The sequence below is a fragment of the Macrotis lagotis genome, chromosome 1, assembly GCF_037893015.1.
Source record: "Macrotis lagotis isolate mMagLag1 chromosome 1, bilby.v1.9.chrom.fasta, whole genome shotgun sequence".
NCBI classification, from domain to species: Eukaryota; Metazoa; Chordata; class Mammalia; order Peramelemorphia; family Peramelidae; genus Macrotis; species Macrotis lagotis.
In genome coordinates, this window is record NC_133658.1 from 79626736 (window position 1) to 79651133 (window position 24398).

Sequence of the window (24398 nt, forward strand, 5' to 3'; positions counted from 1 at the left end):
GCCTAGGTAAGGGAGTGGAGAGAGATTTCCAAGGTCTACCCTCTGTACCTAGAACAGGACTCTGGTGCTCTGACCACATTCAGATCCTGATCACAGAGTCTAGGCCCACATAGAACAGCAGCTCCCCCCTATGGCAGAGGGGTGCACTTGTGGTCATTCACAGACCAGGAGGGAAGACAAAGTCTCACACAACAGAGATCCTTGTTGGGGGGGTGTACCAATAATACTCAAAAGCTCAGGAAGCACCTCAAAACCAGGCACAGGCTGGAAACATGAATAAACAGAGAAAAAAGAACACCATTGAGAAATACTTTGTCTATGATCCCAAGAAGGATCAAAATACTCAATCTGAAGATGAGGAAGTAAAAGTTCCTACATCTGAAGACTCCAAGAAAAATAGAAATTGGGCTCAGGCTATAACAGAACTCAAAAAAGACTTTGAAAATCAAGTGAGGGAGATAGAAGAAAAATTGGGAAAAGAAATGAGAGAGATGCAGGAAAAACATGAAAAAGAAGTCAGCAGTTTAAGTCAATGAGATCCAAAAAGTGCTAAAGAAAATAACATGTTAAAAACCAGTATAGGTCAAATGGATAGAACAGTTCACAAAGTTATTGAGGAGAAGAATGCTTTAAAAAGCAGAATTGGCCAGATGGAAAAAGAGATAAGAAAGACCTCTGAGGGAAACAAATCCTTCAGATGTAGAATGGAACTGAGGGAAGCTGCTGATTTTATGATAAATCTAGACACAATGCTTCAAAACCAAAAGAATAAAAAAATAGAAAAAATGTGAAACATCTCAATGAGAAAACAACTGATATAGAAAACAGATTCAGGAAAGATAATTTAAAAATTATTGGAATACCTGAAAGTCACGATCAGGAAAAGAGCCTTGACATCATTTTCACAGAATTATCACAGGAAAATTGCCCAGATATCCTAGAAGCAGGGGGCAAAATAGAAATTGAGAGAATCCACCAATCTCCCCAAGAAAGAGATCCAATAAAAACAACCGCCAGGAATATTGTAGCCAAGTTCCAGAACTCCCAAGTCAAAGAGAACATATAACAAGCAGCCAGAAGGACCTAATTCAAATATCGTAGAGCTGCAGTCAGGATCATACAGGACTTAGCAGCAACTACATTAAAAGCTCATAGGTTTTGGAATATAATATTCTGGAAGGCAAAAGAGCTCAGAATGCAACCAAGAATCAACTACTCAGCAAAACTGAATGTCCTCTTTCAAGGGAAAAGATGGACTTTCAATGAACCATGGGGATTTCAAATGTTCTTGTTAGAATAGTGAGAGCTAAACAGAAAGTTTGATCTTCAAATACAGGACTCAGGTGAAGCATAGAGAGTGGAGGAGAAGGATAAAATATGAAGGACTTAATGATGATGAACCGTATTATTCCTGCATAGAAAAATGATTCTGATAATATTCATATGAACCTTCTCATTTAATAGAGCAGGTAGAAGGAGCTTTTATAGATGAAGCACAGGAGAGAGCCAAATTTGAAGATACAATATAGTGTAAAAATGTAGTCAATGGCTAAAAGGGAAATGTAATGGAAGGATGAAAAAGGAGAGGTGGAATAGGTTAAGATATTTCATATAATAAGACTTTTTTATTACAATGAGCTATTGCAATGATATGGAAGTGGGGAGGTGAGGGGGAATGAAGGAAACTTTGCTCTCATCAGAGGTGGCTAGGAGAGGAAATAGCATATATATACTCAATGGGGTATAGACATCTAGAGTAAGAAGGAGAGAAGGAGGACAGTGGAGGATACTCATTCTTTAAAATGAGGTTATTTAGTTTCCACTTAATTCTGGTTCTATATCTCCCTGGCCCAATATTACATATGAATTTTATTGCATTATGATCTGATATAGATGTATTCACTATTTCTGCCTTTCTGCAATTGATCATTAGGTTTTTATGTCCTAGTAAATGGTCAATTTTGTGTAAATGCAGAAAAATGTATATTACTTTCTATCCCCATTCAATTTCCTCCATAGATCTATCATATCTTGTTTATTTACCTCCTTAACTTCCTTCTTGTTTATTTTATGATTCAATTTATCTAAATCTGAGAGCAGGAAGTTGAGGTCTCCCACTAGTAAAGTTTTGCTGTCTATGTCTTCCTATAACTCTTTCAACATCTTTTCTAAGAATTTGGATGCTGTCCAATTGGGTGCATACATATTTAGTATTGAAATTACTTTATTATCTATGGTGCCTTTTTGGAGGATATATTTTAGGAAGATATATTTTCCTTCCTTATCTCTTTTAACACAATCTATTTTTGCAACTGCTTTGTCTGAGATAAAGATTGCTACCCCTGTTTTTTTTTCCCTTCAGCTGAAGCAAAATATATTTTGCTCCAACCTTTTACCATTACTCTATATGTATCTCTCTGCCTCAAATGAGTTTCTTGTAAAACCAGCAAATTGTAGGATTCTGGTTTTTAATCCACTCTGCTATCTGCTTACATTTTAAAGGAGAGTTCATCACATTCACATTCAAAGTTATAATTAGTAACCCTTTATTGCCCTCCATGCTATCTTCCTTCTGTTTGTATTTTTCCCTTTTTTTCCCTTTATACATATTCCCCAGTGTTTTGTTTCTGAATACTTCCACCAATGTTTGCCCTCTTAAATTGTCCCCCTCCCCTTTTCCCCTTATTCCTTCCTTTCTGTTAGTTCCCCTTTTTCACCCTCTCCCTTTACCCCTTTCAATGCTCGAAATGTAAGATAAATTTCTTAACTTGATTAAGTGTGTATAAGTTAACTTTAAGCCAAGTCTGATTAGATGATTCTCACCTCCTCCCTTCTTCCCCTCTTGATGTAATGAGATTTACCCCATTCAGTCTCCCTCCAACCTCCCTTTTCCTTACTGCCACCCTTTTTAAGGAGGTATTATTTTTACATCATTCTATCTGAGTCACAAAAAGGTATGAGTGTCAATCACTTCTGGCTATGTATATTCTCTCTAATAGAGTTACAACTCTCAAGCATTATGAGGCTCTTTCTCCCAAGTGGTTATATAGCCAGTTTCATCTTATTGTATAGCAGTTTTTCTTTTTCTTTTTTTTTAACCTTTTCATGTGTCTCTTGAGCCTCCTGTTTGATGTCCAAATTTTATATTTAGCTCTGGTCTTTTCATTATGAAATCTTGGAAGTCTCCCTTTTCATTAAGTGTCCATCTTTTTCCCTGGAAAAAGGCTCAGATTTGCTGGGTAGTAGATTCTTGGCTGCATTCCAAGCTCCCATGCTCCTCAGAATATCTCATTCCAGGACCTTCAATCCTTTAATGCTGCTGCAGCCAGGTCCTTCCTATTCATTACTGTGGCTCATTGGTATTAAAATTTTTTTCTTTCTGACTGCTTGCAAGATTTTTTCTTTTATGTGATAGTCCTGGAATTTGGCCACAACAGACCTTAGTGTTTTATAGAATCTCTTTCTGGAGGAGATCAATGTATTCTTTCAGCTAACTATTTTGCCCTCTGGTTCCATGATATCAGGGCAATTTTTCATCACTAAATCCTGAAATTTTAAGTCCAAGATTTTTTTTTTTCTCAATGTTCTTAGGAAGGCCAATGATTCTCAGATTCTCCATATTCAATCAATTCTTGAGGTTACTGATTTTGCTGATAAGGGTATTTATTTTACATTTTTTTCTTATTTTTTGATCTTCTGGTTTTTTTCTTTTTACACACAATCTTGTTGTCTCAAGAGGTCATTAGTTTCTGACAATTCCATTCTTTTCCTTAGAAGAGAAGATTTTTCATCCTTTATTTTTTCAACTCCTTTTCCAGTTGGTCCATTCTATTTTTGAAGCACTTTTCTATCTGACCAAATGTAGTTTTCAGAGAATCACTTCCTTTTTTACATTTGTCTAATTGAAGATTTGAGTTATTCTCATTGTTTATTTGTCCATGTTTTTCACCGATTTGTTTTCTTGTTGTGAGATGTTAATATTTCACTTGCAACATGTTAATTTTCTCTTGAGTTTCTTTTCCCAATTTTTCCAATTGTTTTTTAATCTGATTTCTTTAAGGAAATCTTTCTGGGCTGGAGACCAATTTATATTCTCCTCAACAGTGCTAGATCTCTCGGGGTTAGGATCGGTCTCTTCTAAATATTTCTCCATGGGCCCCACTTTTTCTCTGGCCTTTTTTCATCTTGTGTTGGAGAGTGGGGAGCCGGCTCTCAGAGGTTTGCTTTTGAAGATCCTAGAGGCTTTGTTCACTTGGTTTAGTAATTCCAAGGGCCAAGTCAGTATGGAGTGCTGGTTGCTTAATGTGGAGTGAGGTCCACAGCAGCAGGGTCTGAGTTGACCTTGAAAACTTGGCTTAGCCCTGGGGGAGGGAGTTAATTTCTTTCTGTTCAGTGAGCTCCACTGCCCTGGAGGCGGGGGGGGGGGGGGGGGGGGGGGGGGGCTTGTTTATTGTTTGTTATGGGCAAAGGGCTCTGCCAAAAGTCTGGAGCTCAGGTCCCTGGCCCAGCTGGTTGTTCTCCAGGTGGGATCGGAGACTGTGCTGGAACTCCTCCCATAGCTGGTGTACCCCTGGCCAAAGACTCTGCATCTAAAGCTGGATCTTGCACCCGCCACTCACCGAATTCTCCATGGCTGAGGCTGACCCTCTGGCCTCCCCCAGCTGCCATCCCCAGTGCTAATCCTCTGCTCTCTTTTGCCCTGCTCTCTTCTCCTGGTTCACTCATGGTCCCCTAAGACAGACCTTCTTGGTAGGTGATCTTCTAGCTTCTCTTTCTGGGTTTTGTTGATCGAATTTCTATTAAGTTTTCTCTCCTGCTTTTTCTGAGGAGAGAGAGAGAGAGAGAGAGAGAGAGAGAGAGAGAGAGAGAGCATTATCACAGTTTCTGTCTTCTCTCTCCATCTTGGCTGAAACCATTCATGATTTCTTACAGAACAATAGTACTCCATCAACATTCATATAATTATCACCCCCAAATTGATGTGTATTATCTCAATTTCCAATTCTATGACAATTCAAAAAGAGCAACTATAAACATAATTGTAAATGGGGAAATTTTTCTCCTTCTTCTGATTGCTTTGGAATGTAGAGCTAGTAGTGGTATAGCTAGATCAAAGTTTTATTGACCTTTGGACATAATTCTTTCCAGAACTTATTCTCTAGAAAGGTAGGATCAGTTCACAACTCCATCAACAATTCATGAGTGTCCCAATTTTCCCATTTCCTGTCTAATTGATGATCGTTATCATTTTGTTTAATCTGTTAGCTGTGAAGTAGTATTTTAGGATTGTTTTAGTTGGCATTTCTCTAATCAATGATCATTCTGAATATTTTTATATGACTACAGATACCTTTCATTTTCTCATCTGGAAAGTACATGTTCTTACTCTTTGAATGTTCATCTACTGGAGAATTACTTGCAATTTTATAAATTCAACTCATTTCTCTAATTTTTTTAGGAATGAGTCCTTTATCAGAAACACCGGTCATGAAAATTGTTTCCCATCTTTCTGCATTCCTTCTAACCTTGATTGAATAGGTTTTATTTAATGTATTTAGAATTATCCACTTTCAAATTCATGATATTTTCTATATTGTTTGGTCATAAACTCCACTCCTCCCCATAGATCCAATAGGTAAACTATGCCTTGTTCTTCTATTTGCCATACACACGCGCGCACAAACACACACACACACACACACACACACACACACACACACAAACACATATATATATATATACATATGTGTATATATATATATATATATATGTATGTATATGTATATATTGACCTTATCTTGGTATAGGGAGTGAGATGTTAGTTTATGCTTAGTTTTTGTTTTACTGTTTTCCAGTTTTCCCAGCAGTTTTTTCAAAACTGTCTTATCCAAGAAGCTAGAGTCATTGGTTTATTAAACAATAGATTTCTACAAACATTTACTATTGTTTCTTTTGTACCTACTCTAATCCATCAGTACACTTCTCTATTTCTAACCCAATAACACACATTTTTTTATGACTGACACTTTGTAATATAGTTTTATATCAGGTACAGTTAAGCAACCTTTCTCAGAAACCTCTATTGCACAACACAATGATAGGAGCCTTCTAAGAGTACTTACACCAGAACTAATTTGTTCATTTGGATTTATAAAAAATGAATAAAAATAAGGACATATAATTCATGGAGCACACAATAAAATAAAAGTTATACTTTACAGAGGGGAACTTCCAACTCTACAAAGAACATGTAAATGATCCATCTGTTTTGTGAGTTGTAGATACTTTTTCTCTCAGTTCTCTGCTCTGACACTACCATTCAACAATTTGTTAAAACATCACAGTCTTTTCAAAGGACACAGGAGGTAGAGTTCATTTAACCAACTGAGTTTCAAGCTCATGTAATCTCTAACACTGAAAATATTTGAATTCACTACTGATTTTTCAAGCAGGATGGCATCAGCATAAAAAGGAAAGTTATTCTAATATGGTCATAAGCCCTTTTGTTTTCCATCCGATCTGGTATGCTTAATCGTCAGGACTTTAGATTTGTGATGATAGTCTCTTGGTAGATTATATGAGTTTGTTTTAGATCATATATCTAACAATGCTTTTGGAAGTTGTAATATCAACCTAACTTTGCCTAGTATGTCTAGTCAGGAAATATGTGTTCAGGACCAAGACCCAATGGGGAAGTTTACCATCACTTAATGGATAAATCTAGTAACATGATGAAGAGAATTCTCTACCTTACTCCATATCCACCCCACCCGATTCGTTATAATAGCTTCACCTTGATGTATACTTAAATTATCCAAATTCCCTAATACCCTCCTAAACTGCTGATGGTAGAAATAATTCATTCTAAGTTAAAATATTTTAAAAAGTCATTCAAAAGAATACAGTCATCAATTACCCATAGGAGAATTGGAGTTAACACTAGAACCCAGGGTATCAATACAGTAAAGACCTAAAAAGAATACATGACAGCTAATGTACAGTGTAATACAAAATTGGTAGAGTCCTTGATCCAACACCACTTAACCTAGAAATAATGTAAATCTTATGTAGGCACTCTTTAGGGGGAAAGGGGATGATGTGTTTTCAGTTAATTTTGTAGATATGTCTGAGTTAGCTAGGAAAAGCAGAGATCAATACCTGGGACACCAGTGACATGTTGGCACAGGATACTACCATCTTTAGAACACAATCTCAAGCTCCTAGGAAACAGCTTGAGATTGAATAAAGTATAAATTTCCTGTTTCTGATTTGTGACTCCCTACACTTCAACAACACGGGACTTCTACTTGAGATTCAGCCTCTTGATGATGATGATGATGATGATGATGATATTTGTCCTTTTTTCTTGAAGAAAACTATGACATCAAGGAGATAATGTCATGATAAGAAGAAGAACTGGATTTAAGGGAGGGGTCTAGTGACCAGATATGAAACAGAATAACTGGAGATGGCCATAGATGCAAAACAAACAGTTAAATGACTTACCCAAGATCATACAGCTATTAAGGGTCATATTTATGATCCTAGATTAAAACTCCCATTTTCCTGATTCCAAGATCAGTGCTCCATACCCTGTGCCACTAGCTGCCTCTTGTACACTGGACACATTTAGCTACTTTGGAGGCAAAAAGTTTGAAATGGATTATGTATACTCTCCTCTTAACTCAATTGTTCCTTTCTCTTAGCTCAGTCAACAGACACCTAAATATTTTTTCATAATTACTAGCATGCCCCAAGGAGAGCAGCACCAAAATCTTTTGAATTCTGATTCTGCTGTCTTATATTCTTGTCTTCTCCTCTTCATTTTAGATAATGTGGTCAGATGAAGGAGATTGAATACAGAAGGATAATATAGAGTTTGAAGTCTTGGGTGACTAGAAAGATGGTGGTGCCCTCAAAAGGAAGTTCAGAGATGTGAGATTTTACTTGGAAAGATATCTGAAATAGACTATTAATTCTGGAGTTCATGCTGTAAGCTTATTGAGTAATGAGGATGGTGAGAAGACTTCTAACCAGGCCATATTATGATTTAGCTGAAGGAGAACAGCTTTTTTACTTTCTAGATATAAGACTTTATGGAAACACAAGAGATGTCTTCAACTAAATAAAAACTTATTACATAAAGTAGAGTTTAACCTTATTCTGTGTGACTAAAATTAAATTATGAAAAAAAATGTGAATTTTTTATCAATGTAGGGAAGAAGTTTCCAAAGATTTTAGCAATTAGAAGATGGAATATATTGTTTTATAAATTAGTGAGGCCCTACTACATCCAAAAAAATGACCAATAGTCAGGAATCTTGTTTCTTTGGGATTTTGGGGGTTGGTTTTTACAAGGCAAAGGGGGTGACTTGCCCAAGGTCATGGAGCTATACTATTATTAAGTTTATGAGGTCAAGTTTGATCTCATATCCTCCTGACTCCAGGGTCAGTACTGTATCCACTGTCTACCTAGCTGCCCCATTTGTTGTTGCTTTGTTTTTTGATTTTTGATTTGTCATGAATCTTGCGGACAGAATTTATTTAAGATAAGGATAAGGGAGAAGCAGGTTAAATGACCTGTAAGATCCCCTCTAAACTAAAGATGCATATAATCAAACAAGGAATTGAAAATAGAATTCTAAATTAATAAGGGATGCTAGAGATCATCTAAATCAATCCATTATTTTTCGGGGAAAAAAAAAAGAAACTCAAGAGGGACAGTGACTTGCCAAAGTTATATCAAGTAGTCAATTCAGTCCTATAACTCTAGTCACTTCGATGTATTAATATTAAAATTGTATGAATAGAGCAATACCACTAAATCACATTTATCTTTAATGAAGTGCTGTGGGTATAAAATCTCTGAGGTTTAAGAAATCAATAAATATTCCCACCACCAGCCCAAAATAGACTCCCACTGGGAGAGAAAAACCAGGTCTACCCTATCATGTCCAAGAAGTAATAGTTCCTACTTTCTTCTCATCTACTTCAGGGAGAGTTTCTCGGGTCCCTCAACCTCTGGCTACATTTTAATTTTCCATTACCTGCAAGAAAGAAGTAGAAGCAACAGAGCCAAGGGCCTTAAGTGACACTACTTATGAGCTTTACACATCATCCAGGTAAGACCTAGGGAAACATCAGGTGGATATTACCTTCATACACATACTTCCATATTTACATACATACGCACATATCATGATCAGACAAAAAATAGATAATAAGTATATCTATGCACAGACACACATATAGCTTCCTTTCCCCATCTAGGTCAAAGTCAGTGAGAAATTATACCTCACGACATCCTAGTCTGTCTCTTACCCTATCATGGATAGGACATAGCTTATAGCAGAGTACTGAAGAATCAAGTTTGGGGTACTAGCTCTTAAGAAGAACTAGGCAAGACTATGATCCTTGAGAGAGAATCCTAGGCCTGAGACTTAGAGGAGCTTTAAACATAATCTAGTCTTAAACTTTCATTTTTTAAAGAAACTGAAGACAAACAGAAAAGAGCTTGACTAACGTGGACTAGTAGGGAGAATTATCACATATATTGTTAGATCTGGTATTAATATTGGGGTCTCTAGATATGAATGCAGCAATCCACCCATTATATTAAAACAGGAATATCTTGTCCTGGAACTAGGGAGAGATCACATAAACTTCCCAATTCTATTTTGAAGGAAAGGCTATATTATTCTGCCTGGCAATTGGGACTCTTATCAATAGATAACACAGTACCTTTCTTGCAGAATTCCTAATTCTTCCTCTAATGTACACGCTCCATTCCAGTTAAACTGTTCTTGTAGCCCTTTCCCCACTCCTTTGTGTTTTCACATCTTAAAAAGCTTGGTGTACCCCATTTCCCTCTGTTCAAACTTTTCCTTCCCGATTTTGGTAACTAAATACTACTCACACATCAAGGTCCAGTCAAAGTCCTCTTTCTCTCAGATCAATTGCACCCTAAAATGAACCTTCCCTGTTCTGAATTACTTTAGCATAACTTGTTAAATCTACCAAAGAACCCTTAAATTCTAAGATCCCTCCTGGCTCTAATAGTGATTTTGTAACCCTAAAGGTTTCTAAAATAGCACAGGAAATTAAGTTTATTCACATAGAAAAACATTAGGGATATTTATTCTTCATAGAGAAATATGCTATATAGCTTTCTCTTTTCGTTTAATCTACTGCATTGTGAAAGAGAAATGTCATTCTGAGTATTGTGAAGACTGACAGGATGGGAAAAAAACAGTTGCAAGAAGAGCTCTTTAAATTGAATCATCTAATGCCAGAAACTATGAAAATTCACTTTGATGCAGAGTCACCATAAAGACTGGGCACAAACCATCTTGAAGACTTGAAGCAATGTAGCAGCCTCATGAGGAGATTTGGGTGAGTTAGTGTATCTAAGGGAATTTAATTGAAACCAAAGTTAAAAGTCTAAGATTAAGATCTTAGATAATAGATTTAGAGCTAAATGAAATCATAGAGGTCATCTAGTACTATCCCCTCATTTTAAAAATGAGGTATTCAGGCTCACCAAGAGAGATTGAGTGATTTGTTTGACATCACACAAATACCAATAGTAAAGGAAAATTTAAACCTAGATTATCAAACTCAAACTAGCTTTTTTTCCAACTATATTATAAGTTCTGACTGAAAAAATTAGGTTCATATTTCAATACCATTTTGAGGTGATTTGTTCAAAACGGCACTATGAACTGGATAATAAAGTATAAGTAATTCCATTTGTTACCAAAGAAGATTCAGGGAGACTAAGACACTTGCTCAGAATCAAACAGTTAATAAGTAGCAATAATTATTAATTCAAGTCAAAATCCAAGTCTTCAGATTCCAAATACAGTGATTTTCCCTGTATGCCTCCCCGTTATTCTAACACATCTATTGCTCAATTTTAAAGAAATAAGAAGCATCAAATTTTATTTTTCATGTTAATTGCTTAAAAACTCCATAAAATAATTTCTAAAGTTGAAATATTTTGGTGGCTTTAATAGAGTTTTACTTTTAAAGAGCTGCAGTGTGAAGTCAGAGATTATGAACTAAATCTCAACTAAAGATACATCTTGTAGATTTGCTCCAGTGAACTGAAGTAAATAAAAGCAATAAATTTTATCCAACTATATATGTAGTGATGTCTGCCTATCTCTCTCTATCATCAATTCTTTGAACCTGTGCCTGTGATTTGGAAATTCCCAAAGTGGAAAATTTCTCTACAATGCAGATTTTACTTAGTTTTTTACTTCCAGAGCTTATATTCATCCTCATGATTTCAGAGACTTGTGAATCAGCATGCTGCCCATCTCCTGACAAAATGATGATAGACCCAGTTTTCAAAATGATTTTTGGACATAACCATGTGGGAATTTATTTCACTTGGCTATACATTTGTCAAGAGTTTTCATTCCCTTTTCCTTTTCAGTGGTTTAATTGGAGTGGAAGAAAGAAAAAGATGTTAATTAAAACAAATAAAACATAATTTAATTTAAAATAATGCAGTGAAGGAGCATGTTACGTTGAAAAATATATGTCTTTGCAAATTTTATTTGTTGTTTAATTGTTTTTTAAGTTCATTATAGGATAGTTTGTAAGAAACTAATATAAAATGCAGCTATAATTGATTCTTTGTGAAACTTGTATTTTGGCCAATATTTAGCAGAAAATATTCAGCATTAGGACAAAATAAATCATTTTTCAACAAAAGGAGAGATGAATTGAAATATATTTAGAGAGAACATTTATTGTACAGTTAAGTGAGAAATACTAAAAGGTAAAGTACATATGGTCACACATCTAGAGTGTGTGAGAAATTGGACTTAAATAAATCTAGAGCGTCCTAGCAATCATACTGCCTCTCACTACCAATGATAGCTTGAATGAATTTCAGGAAAAAGTATTAAATAGTATGGAGGTGGAATGTAGAAACTGAAATGGGAGAGGGGCACAAATTTAATTGCTCAACTTATCACAGGCATGTCCTTGATTTTTATCTTTTACGAACATTGTAAAAACTGTTCATAATACCAATTGATAAGTGAGCTCATTATTTCTTTCCACACACAGAACAACTCCCATTATTTATATATTGCCTTTAAGTTAGTCCTGAATGCATGACCAAATCCTCAATTCACCGATATGACTATCAAATCATTATTCTAAAAGGTTAGACTAAAATGGTGCACTTAGAATAATAAAAAAAAAAACAATCTTGGACTTGGGGACATGCAAAAAATGCATTCCTAAATAGTGAATAAGAGTAACTATTAAAACTTTATTATCAGAGGGGGCTAGGTGGCATAGTGGATAAAGCACCTGCCCTGGAGTCAGGAGTACATGGGTTCAAATCCGGTCTCAGACACTTAATAATTACCTAGCTGTGTAGTCTTGGGGAAACCACTTAACGCCATTTGCCTTGCAAAAACCTAAAAAAACAAAAAAAAACCTTTATTATCCTTTGTTGATTGAACTATATTTTTTCTGCTGCAGATATGGACAGAAATAACCAAACAATTGTCTCTGAATTCCTTCTTCTCGGGCTCTTCGACCAGCCACAACAACAGCAAATTCTCTTCTGGTTATTCCTCTGTGTATATTTTATCACTGTGATTGGAAACCTGCTCATCATGCTGGCCATTGGCCTGGATGCCCGGCTCCACTCACCCATGTACTTCTTCCTGGCCAACCTTTCTTTTGCTGACATTTGCGTTTCATCAGTTACGATCCCCAAGACGTTGGTAAACCACATAATAAAAAGTAAGTCTATCTCTTATGCGGAGTGCATGATACAGATGTATTTCTTCATTACTTTTGTAAACATGGATGGGTTTCTTCTTATGGACATGTCTTATGACCGCTACATGGCCATTTGTCGCCCACTTCACTACACCACTGTCATGCGTCCTGGGCTTTGCATCCTTCTAGTGGCTATATCCTGGGTCATCACTAATCTTCATGCTCTCCTACACACCCTACTAATGGCTCAATTATCCTTCTGTGCTGACAATACCATTCCCCACTTCTTTTGTGATCCATATGCAGTTCGAAAGCTCTCTTGTTCAGATACCTATATCAGTGATTTGATGGTGTTCACTGTGGGTGGGGCAGTGTTTATTACCCCATTCACATGTATTGCCATCTCTTATGTTTTTATATTCTCCAATGTGATGAAGCTCCCATCTATCCAAGGAATAAAGAAAGCCCTGTCTACTTGTGGCTCTCACCTCACAGTGGTTTCCCTCTTCTACGGTGCCATAATAGGGATCTATCTGCGCCCCTCATCCTCCTACTCAAAGGTGGACACAGTAGCCACAGTTATCTTTACTGTGATTAGCCCCATGCTTAACCCCTTTATCTATAGCCTGAGAAATCATGACATGAAGGTAGCTCTCCAGAGATTAATTCTTACAAAATTGATTTTATAAATGCATTAGAGTAACAGAATAAAATTTAATTCAACAAATATTTAGTATCAATAAAAGTGTTTATATCAGGTCCTCCCCAAGGAACTAGTGCAACAAAGACAAGAATTAAAATGACCCCTACCCTCAAGAAACTTATATTCTGTTAAAGAAAACAAGATATATGCATAAGTAAATACAAATTAATATATGTAAAGTAAATACAAATAAATTTCAGGAAGCAATAGAAACTGGTAGATTCAGGAAATTTGTCAAGAAAAAGAGAATCTGAGCTGAGCTTTAAAGAAAGTCACTCTAGGATTAAAATGTAATATTTTACAAATCATCTGTCCATTACCTGCAGGTAAATTGTTATTATTATATAGGATCCTGATACTTATTAAAGGAAATGATGGGAGATGAGGAATTTTAAAGGATAACTAATACAGTGACATAGAGGTGAAATAGGAAATGACATGTATGGAGAACAGAAATTTGACTGGTTCGGTGGTAATGAAAGGGATGAAGAGGATAAATGGGTGGGATCTTCTTTGTGGATAAACATGCAGGAGCCAGATTACATTGAAAATTAATGGCCAAGCAATGAAATGTATGTTAACAAGGGTTATAAACTTTTTTGGGTGTAATGGGCCCCTTTGGCATTCTGGTAAGGCTTGTGGACCCCTTTAAAGAATAATATTGATAAATACATAAAATACATACAATTACATGAAAACAATTAACCTGAAGAAGCTAATCAAATATATTGGCTATTTTGTGTATATATGTTGCATATATTTTATATGTGTGTGTGTATATATATATATATATATATATATATATATATATATATATATATATATATATATATATATATATATTATTGTTTTCAGCCCCAGGGTTCAGCTACCTGCCCTAAAGGGAATAGAGAACAAACAACAGCTATACATTAAGAATATCTCTTTCGCAGTTGTTTGGGAGAATGGATTGGAGACATGAGAGATTTAGGAGCTTTTAGGAGGCTTTTAAAAATAGGCCTAAATGAACTAGGGGAATGAGTAGGGAAATGAGTAGGGAAATAGAAAGGGATACTAGTAATATTATGCAAAGAAAACCAATGTCTCAGTAAATTACTGATTTGTAGAGAGGGTATGGGAAAGTAAAGAAAGAATAAAGATGGCATCAGGTGCTCAATATGATACTGTGCCCTCAAATGATATCAGTCAGTCAATAAACTTGACTGAGAAATTATTATTTTATTAAATGTCTGATGCATCAGGTACTCCACAAAGTATTGCAAAATTGCTCTCAAGGAGCTCAGATCTGAGAGATAAAGCATTCAAACTATTCTGTATAAACAAGCCATAAATAGGTTAATTTAGAAACAATGAACAGAGAGAAGGCAATAGAATTAAGAGAGATGGGAAAGGGCTCCTGAAATAAAGGTGGGATTTTTACTGAGACTTGAAGAATGCCAGGGAAGTTAGAAGCCAGAGATGGGGTAGAAGAGGAGATGGAATTCTATTATGGAATGCACTGGTTCATATTTATATCTTTACATTACTTTATACATGCTCCCGGTCAACTTTTCTCTAAGGAGACTTGTGCCTTACTTCTACTACAGTGCCCAAAGGTCTCCATACTCTAAAGCGAGGACATCAGACCATTACCTATGCAGTCTGTATGATCCTGGTCTTCTTTTAGTTGATTCAGGTAGCATGGACAGCAATGTTTTAGTTGTATAATATGTCCCAGAGAGACTTCAGCAAGGCTGAAATGTAAAACGTCAGAGGCTTTGCTATGTAAATCGGGAAGGTTTTAGATTCAGAATAAATAATTCATACTTTAAAGGTTCTGAAGTTTGAATAACTTCATCATATGTCAGAATCAAAAAGACTTTCCCCTAGAACAAGACTGCAATCATACGTTTGTCTTTAGTTACTTATGTTCATAAGGTCAGTATTTCTGATACCTAGAAAATATAACAGAATTGATACCCATCACTATAAGCCAAGGTTGAGTACCATATTGAATGGATTATCAAATAGCAGAAACTAGAATTCTCTCACTTTCTTCCTGGAGTTGGGGAAATCTTAGAGCCAAGGCTCTAAAGGAGTAAGAGGGAAGAAGCTTCTTACAATACCCAATTAAAGGTTATTACTATGGCTGAAAAAACACTACAGCACTGGTAGTAAAGTACTATATCTGAAGATAATGTAATACCATCCAGTTGGCCAGAGATTGCTGGTGGTAAAAGACTATAACTGAACATCTAAGAATGAATTCAAGGTGTCCTTGGATATCAGTACGTGGAGAAGAAACACTATTCCCTGAGAAGATTCCAGGGCCAGTGTTTGATCATTCCAGTAATTGCTGCCTAAAGCAATGTGACCTGCCCAACCTTGTCTGAGAAGTAGCTTCCTAATGTCAGTGATCTGACTAACCCAATCCTGAAGCAATCAAGCCTAGTCAGGAGACACTGTTAACAGTCAAATGACCCAGCAACCAAGTAACCCATTCAACTGAGACTGAATGACTTCGATGAAGAAGTCCAGTTGTGATGTCCATCCAGAGAAGATCCCCTGTGAGGTTCCATTCTAAAAGATCAGCAGAAGAATTGCCAAATCATCATCCTCCAAATCCCACAACAAACTTTGTGAGAACCCTCTGATGAAAGAAAGGATATAGAAGCATTGAAGTTCTGCATTTGTGGGCTGTCTTAGTTCTATGAATTTCGTACAAATGTGCCTTAATACCATCTTATTTTGAATTTACATCCACTGTTTCCTCTCACTTCCTGAATGTATTTGTGATAGAAGATACATTGGATAGAGTTAAAATATTCTATTACCAGTGTTCTTCTTTTGTCATTATCTAAATAGACATAATAACTGATTTTTAAGGGAAAATACATTGGTGGGAAATCTGTGGAGGATAACTACTGACATGGTTTACCCTAGAACCCTGAAAATGCTAGCTGCCATCCCTCTGTGGTTTTAATAAGCAATTCCAGTGCAAGCTGGGAAATCTTAAAATGGATGTCCCAAAAATAGCTTATACACAGACTGAAAATTTGACTCATTACCTGATGCCTTAAGCCCTTCCCACTACCCAATTCCTCTGTTCCTTTTCAGAATACTACCATCCTCCAATTACTCAAGTTCAAAGCCTAGGTATCTCTCTCTCTCAACCCTCCCCTATTCAGTATGTTCCTCTTTTCTCTTGGTGCCTTCTTCAAATTTAATTTATTTTATTCTGAACTTAGGAAATGACAAGTATTTCCATAATGTAATGGAATTTTTAAAATTGATTTGTACATAAAACTGCAAATCTATTATAAATAAAATGTTGTATTCCTTTAAAATATATAATAAAGTTATCTTATAACTTTCATTTTTCCCTTTTTTCTTCCCTTTCCCATCTTAGAGATGACTACCATTGGACACAACTATATGTGTGCATTTATCTTTGTTTGTAAATGTATTATATATACATTTACATACAAACATACATATGTGTCTATATTTAAAATCATTCTATATATACTTATATTCATGTTCTGGATGCAGATATCATCTTCCTTCACAGGGCCTTTGTAGCTAATCTGGGCATTTCTTAAAGTCAACATGATTTAGTCACTGAAAGTTTTTCATAAAACAATATTGCCTTTTGCATTTGCCCCATTGAGGATTTGAGAGAATCATTTTCTTTTTGCATTTCACGAATTGAAGATCTGAGAGAGTTATTATTTTTTATTTCTCAAAATGTTTTTCCAAGGATTTGTTTTCTTGTTGCTAGATGTTCATTTTCTCTTGGGTTTCTTTTCCAAATTTGTCCAATTGGTTTTTTTAAACTCCATCCTCATTTCTTCAAGGAAATCTTTCTGGGCTGGAGGCCAATTCATATTCTCCTCAGCAGTGCTAGATCTCTTAGGGTTAGGATCGGTCTCTTCTAAATATTTCTCCATGGGCCCCACTTTTCTCTGGTCTTTTTTCATCTTGTGTTGGAGAGTGGGGAGCCGGCTCTCAGAGGTTTGCTTTTGAACATCCTAGAGGCTTTGTTCACTTGGTTTAGTAATTCCAAGGGCCAAGTCAGTATGGGTGCTGGTTGCTTAATTTGGAGTGAGGTCCACAGCAGCAGGGTCTGAGTGGACCTTGAAAACTTGGCTTAGCCCTGGGGGAGGGAGTTAATTTCTTTCTGTTCAGTGAGTTCCATTGCCCTGGGGGGGGGGGGGGGGCTTGTTTATTGATTGTTATGAGCAAAGGGCTCTGCCAAAAGTCTGGAGCTCAGGTCCCTGGCCCAGCTGGTTGTTCTCCAGGTGGGCTCGGAGACTGTGCTGGAACTCCTCCCATAGCTGGTGTACCCCTGGCCAAAGACTCTGCATCTAAAGCTGGATCTTGCACCCGCCACTCACCGAATTCTCCATGGCTGAGGCTGACCCTCTGGCCTCCCCCAGCTGCCATCCCCAGTGCTAATCCTCTGCTCTCTTTTGCCCTGCTCTCTTCTCCTGGTTCACTCATGGTCCCCTAAGACAGACCTTCTTGGTAGGTGATCTTCTAGCTTCTCTTTCTGGGTTTTGTTGATCGAATTTCTATTAAGAGTTTTCTCTCCTGTTATTTCTGAGGGGAGAGAGAGAGAGAGAGAGAGAGAGAGAGAGCATTATCACAGTTTCTGTCTTCTCTTCTCCATCTTGGCTGAAACCATTCATGATTTCTTACAGAACAATAGTACTCCATCAACATTCATATAATTATAAATTCTTAAATCACCCCCAAATTGGTGTATATTATCTCAATTTCCAATTCTATGACAATTCAAAAAGAGCAACTATAAACATCTTTGTAAATGGGGATATTTTCTCCTTCTTATGATTGCTTTGGAATGTAGACCTAGTAGTGGTATTGCTAGATCAAAGTTTTATTGACCTTTGGACATAATTCTTTCCAGAATTTGTTCTCTAGAAAGGTAGGATCAGTTCACAACTCCATCAACAATTCATGAGTGTCCCAATTTTCCCATTTCCTGTCTAATTGATGATCGTTATCATTTTGGTTAATCTGTTAGCTGTGAAGTAGTATCTTGGGATTGTTTTAGTTGGCATTTCTCTAATCAATAATCATTTTGAATATTTTTATATGACTACAGATACCTTTCATTTTCTCATCTGGAAAGTACCTGTTCTTATTCTTTGAATGTTCATCTACTGGAGAATTACTTGCAATTTTATAAATTCAACTCATTTCTCTAATTTTTTTAGAAATGAGTCCTTTATCAGAAACACCGGTCATGAAAATTGTTTCCCATCTTTCTGCATTCCTTCTAACCTTGAATGAATAGGTTTTATTTAATGTATTTAGAATTATCCACTTTCAAATTCATGATATTTTCTATATTGTTTGGTCATAAACTCCACTCCTCCCCATAGATCCAATAGTTAAACTATGCCTTGTTCTTCTATTTGCCATACACACACACACACACACACACACACACACACACACACACACACATATATATACATATATATGTATATATATATATATACATATATATGTATATGTATATATTGACCTTGTCTTGGTATAGGGAGTGAGATGTTAGTTTATGCTTAGTTTTTGTTTTACTCTTTTCCAGTTTTCCCAGCAGTTTTTTCAAAATTGTCTTATCCAAGAAGCTAGAGTCATTGGTTTATTAAACAGTAGATTTCTACAAACATTTACTATTGTTTCTTTTGTACATACTCTAATCCATCAGTACACTTCTCTATTTCTAACCCAATAACACACATTTTTTTTTATGACTGACACTTTGTAATATAGTTTTATATCAGGTACAGTTAAGCCACCTTCCTCAGAAACCTCTATTGCACAACACAATGGTAGGAGCCTTCTAAGAGTACTTACACCAGAACTAATTTGTTCATTTGTATTCATAAAAAATGAATAAAAATAAGGACATATAATTCATGGAGCACACAGTAAAATAAAAGTTATACTTTACAGAGGGGAACTTCCAACTCTACAAAGAACATGTAAATGATCCATCTGTTTTGTGAGTTGTAGATACTTTTTCTCTCAGTTCTCTGCTCTGACAGTACCATTCAACAATTTGTTAAAACATCACCGTCTTTTCAAAGGACACAGGAGGTAGAGTTCATTTAACCAACTGAGTTTCAAGCTCATGTAATCTCTAACACTGAAAATATTTGAATTCACTACTGATTTTTCAAGCAGGATGGCATCAGCATAAAAAGAAAAGTTATTCTAATATGGTCATAAGACCTTTTGTTTTCCATCCTTTCTGGTATGCTTAATCATCAGGACTTTAGATTTGTGATGATAGTCTCTTGGTAAATTATATGAGTTTGTTTTAGATCATATATCTAACAATGCTTTTGGAAGTTGTAATATCAACCTAACTTTGCCTAGTATGTCTAGTCAGGAAATATGTGTTCAGGACCAAGACCCAATGGGGAAGTTTACCATCACTTAATGGATAAATCTAGTAACATGATGAAGAGAATTCTCTTCCTTACTCCATATCCACCCCACCCGGTTCGTTATAATAGCTTCACCTTGATGTATACTTAAATTATCCAAATTCCCTAATACCCTCCTAATCCTGCTGATGGTGGAAAGAATTCATTCTATGTTAAAATATTTTAAAAAGTCATTCAAAAGAATACAGTCATCAATTACCCATAGGAGAATTGGAGTTAACACTAGAACCCAGGGTATCGATACAGTAAAGACCTAAAAAGAATACATGACAGCTAATGTACAGTGTAATACAAAATTGGTAGAGTCCTTGATCCAACACCACTTAACCTAGAAATAATGTAAATCTTATGTAGGCACTCTTTACGGGGGGAAGGAGATGTTGTGTTTTCAGTTAATTTTGTAGATATGGCTGAGTTAGCTAGGAAAAGCAGAGATCAATACCTGGGACACCAGTGACATGTTGGCACAGGATACTACCATCTTTAGAACACAATCTCAAGCTCCTAGGAAACAGCTTGAGATTGAATAAAGTATAAATCTCCTGTTTCTGATTTGTGACTCCCTACACTTCAACAACACGAGACTTCTATTTGAGATTCAGCCTCTTGATGATGATGATGATGATGATGATGATTTTTGTCCTTTTTTCTTGAAGAAAACTAAGACATCAAGGAGATAATGTCATGATAAGAAGAAGAACAGGATTTAAGGGAGGGGTCTAGTGACCAGATATGAAACAGAATAACTGGAGATGGCCATAGATGCAAAACAAACAGTTAAATGACTTACCCAAGATCATACAGCTATTAAGGGTCATATTTATGATCCTAGATTCAAACTCCCATTTTCCTGATTCCAAGATCAGTGCTCCATACCCTGTGCCACTAGCTGCCTCTTGTACACTGGACACATATAGCTACTTTGGAGGCAAAAAGTTTGAAATGGATTATGTATACTCTCCTCTTAACTCAATTGTTCCGTTCTCTTAGCTCAGTCAACAGTCACCTAAATATTTTTTCATAATTACTAGCATGCCCCAAGGAGAGCAACACCAAAATCTTTTGAATTCTGATTCTGCTGTCTTATATTCTTGTCTTCTCCTCTTCATTTTAGATAATGTGGTCAGATGAAGGAGATTGAATACAGAAGGATAATATAGAGTTTGAAGTCTTGGGTGACTAGAAAGATGGTGGTGCCCTCAAAAGGAAGTTCAGAGATGTGAGATTTTACTTGGAAAGATATCTGAAATAGACTATTAATTCTGGAGTTCATGCTGTAAGTTTATTGAGTAATGAGGATGGTGAGAAGACTTCTAACCATGCCATATTATGATTTAGCTGAAGGAGAACAGCTTTTTTACTTTCTAGATATAAGACTTTATGGAAACACAAGAGATGTCTTCAACTAAATAAAAACTTATTACATAAAGTAGAGTTTAACCTTATTCTGTGTGACTAAAATTAAATTATGAAAAAAAATGTGAATTTTTTATCAATTTAGGGAAGAAGTTTCCAAAGATTTTAGCAATTAGAAGATGGAAATATATTGTTTTATAAATTTGTTAGGCCCTACTACATCCAAAAAAATGACCAATAGTCAGGAATCTTGTTTCTTTGGGATTTTGGGGGTTGGTTTTTACAAGGCAAAGGGGGGTGACTTGCCCAAGGTCATGGAGCTATACTATTATTAAGTTTATGAGGTCAAGTTTGATCTCATATCCTCTTGACTCCAGGGTCAGTACTGTATCCACTGTCTACCTAGCTGCCCCATTTGTTGTTGCTTTGTTTTTTGATTTTTGATTTGTCATGAATCTTGCGGACAGAATTTATTTAAGATAAGGATAAGGGAGAAGCAGGTTAAATGACCTGTAAGATCCCCTCTAAACTAAAGATGCATATAATCAAACAAGGAATTGAAAATAGAATTCTAAATTAATAAGGGATGCTAGAGATCATCTAAATCAATCCATTATTTTTCGGGAAAAAAAAAAGAAACTCAAGAGGGACAGTGACTTGCCAAAGTTATATCAAGTAGTCAATTCAGTCCTATAACTCTAGTCACTTCCATGTATTAATATTAAAATTGTATGAATAGAGCAATACCACTAAATCACATTTATCTTTAATGAAGTGCTGTGGGTATAAAATCTCTAAGGTTTAAGAAATCAATAAATATTCCCACCACCAGCCCAAAATAGACTCCCACTGGGAGAGAAAAACCAGGTCTACCCTATCATGTCCAAGAAGTAATAGTTCCTACTTTCTTCTCATCTACTTCAGGGAGAGTTTCTCGGGTCCCTCAACCTCTGGCTACATTTTAATTTTCCATTACCTGCAAGAAAGAAGTAGAAGCAACAGAGCCAAGGGCCTTAAGTGACACTACTTATGAGCTTTACATATCATCCAGGTAAGACCTAGGGAAACATCAGGTGGATATTACCTTCATACACATACTTCCATATTTACATACATACGCACATATCATGATCAGACAAAAAATAGATAATAAGTATATCTATGCACAGACACACATATAGCTTCCTTTCCCCATCTAGGTCAAAGTCAGTGAGAAATTATACCTCACGACATCCTAGTCTGTCTCTTACCCTATCATGGATAGGACATAGCTTATAGCAGAGTACTGAAGAATCAAGTTTGGGGTACTAGCTCTTAAGAACTAGGCAAGACTATGATCCTTGAGAGAGAATCCTAGGCCTGAGACTTAGAGGAGCTTTAAACATCATCTAGTCTTAAACTTTCATTTTTTAAAGAAACTGAAGACAAACAGAAAAGAGCTTGACTAACTTGGACTAGTAGGGAGAATGATCACATATATTGTTAGATCTGGTATTAATATTGGGGTCTCTAGATACAAATTCAGCAATCTACCCATTATATTAAAACAGGAATATCTTGTCCTGGGAGAGATCACATAAACTTCCCGATTCTATTTTGAAGGAAAGGCTATATTATTCTGCCTGGCAATTGGGACTCTTATCAATAGATAACACAGTACCTTTCTTGCAGAATTCCTAATTCTTCCTCTAATGTGCACTCTCCATTCCATGTTAAAATGTTCTCGTAGCCCTTTCCCCACTCCTTTGTGTTTTCACATCTTAAAAAGCTTGGTGTACCCCATTTCCCTCTGTTCAAACTTTTCCTTCCCTATTTTGGTAACTAAATACTACTCACACATCAAGGTCCAGTCAAAGTCCTCTTTCTCTCAGATCAATTGCACCCTAAAATGAACGTTCCCTGTTCTGAATTACTTTAGCATAACTTGTTAAATCTACCAAAGATCCCTTGAATTATAAGATTCCTCCTGGCTCTAATAGTGATTTTGTAACCCTAAAGGTTTCTAAAATAGCACAGGAAATTAAGTTTATTCACATAGAAAAACATTAGGGATATTTATTCTTCATAGAGAAATATGCTATATAGCTTTCTCTTTTCCTTTAATTTATTGTATTGTGAAAGAGAAATGTCATTCTGAGTATTGTGAAGACTGACAGGATGGGGAAAAAAAACAGTTGCAAGAAGAGCTCTTTAAATTGAATCATCTAATGCCAGAAACTATGAAAATTCACTTTGATGCAGAGTCACCATAAAGACTGGGCACAAACCATCTTGAAGACTTGAAGCAATGTAGCAGCCTCATGAGGAGATTTGGGTGAGTTAGGGTATCTAAGGGAATTTAATTGAAACCAAAGTTAAAAGTCTAAGATTAAGATCTTAGATAATAGATTTAGAGCTAAATGAAATCATAGAGGTCATCTAGTACTATCCCCTCATTTTAAAAATGAGGTATTGAGGCTCACCAAGAGAGATTGAGTGATTTGTTTGACATCACACAAATACCAATAGTAAAGGAAAATTTAAACCTAGTTTATCAAACTCAAACTAGCTTTTTTTCCAACTATATTATAAGTTCTGACTGAAAAACTAAGGTTCATATTTCAATACCATTTTGAGGTGATTTGTTCAAAACAGCACTATGAACTGGATAATAAAGTATAAGTAATTCCATTTGTTACCAAAGAAGATTCAGGGAGACTAAGACACTTGCTCAGAATCAAACAGTTAATAAGTAGCAATAATTATTAATTCAAGTCAAAATCCAAGTCTTCAGATTCCAAATACAGTGATTTTCCCTGTATGCCTCCCTGTTATTCTAACACATCTATTGCTCAATTTTAAAGAAATAAGAAGCATCAAATTTTATTTTTCATGTTAATTGCTAAAAAACTCCATAAAATAATTTCTAAAATTCGAATATTTTGGTGGCTTTAATAGAGTTTTACTTTTAAATTAAAGAGCTGCAGTGTAAAGTCAGAGATTATGAACTAAATCTCAACTAAAGATACATCTTGTAGATTTGCTCCAGTGAACTGAAGTAAATAAAAGCAATAAATTTTATCCAACTATATATGTGGTTATGTCTGCCTATCTCTCTCTATCATCAATTCCTTGAACCTGTGCCTGTG

The 24398-nt window shown here is 35.8% G+C and overlaps 1 protein-coding gene across 1 annotated transcript; it reads left to right on the top strand.

Moving 5' to 3' along the window:
• The first annotated feature begins 12506 nt into the window (after window positions 1–12506).
• On the top strand, window positions 12507–13439 carry LOC141513687 (olfactory receptor 1f45-like). The gene has a single exon (XM_074223769.1). It carries the CDS (start codon window positions 12507–12509, stop codon window positions 13437–13439), a length of 933 nt encoding a protein of 310 aa, XP_074079870.1.
• The last annotated feature ends 10959 nt before the right edge of the window (window positions 13440–24398 follow it).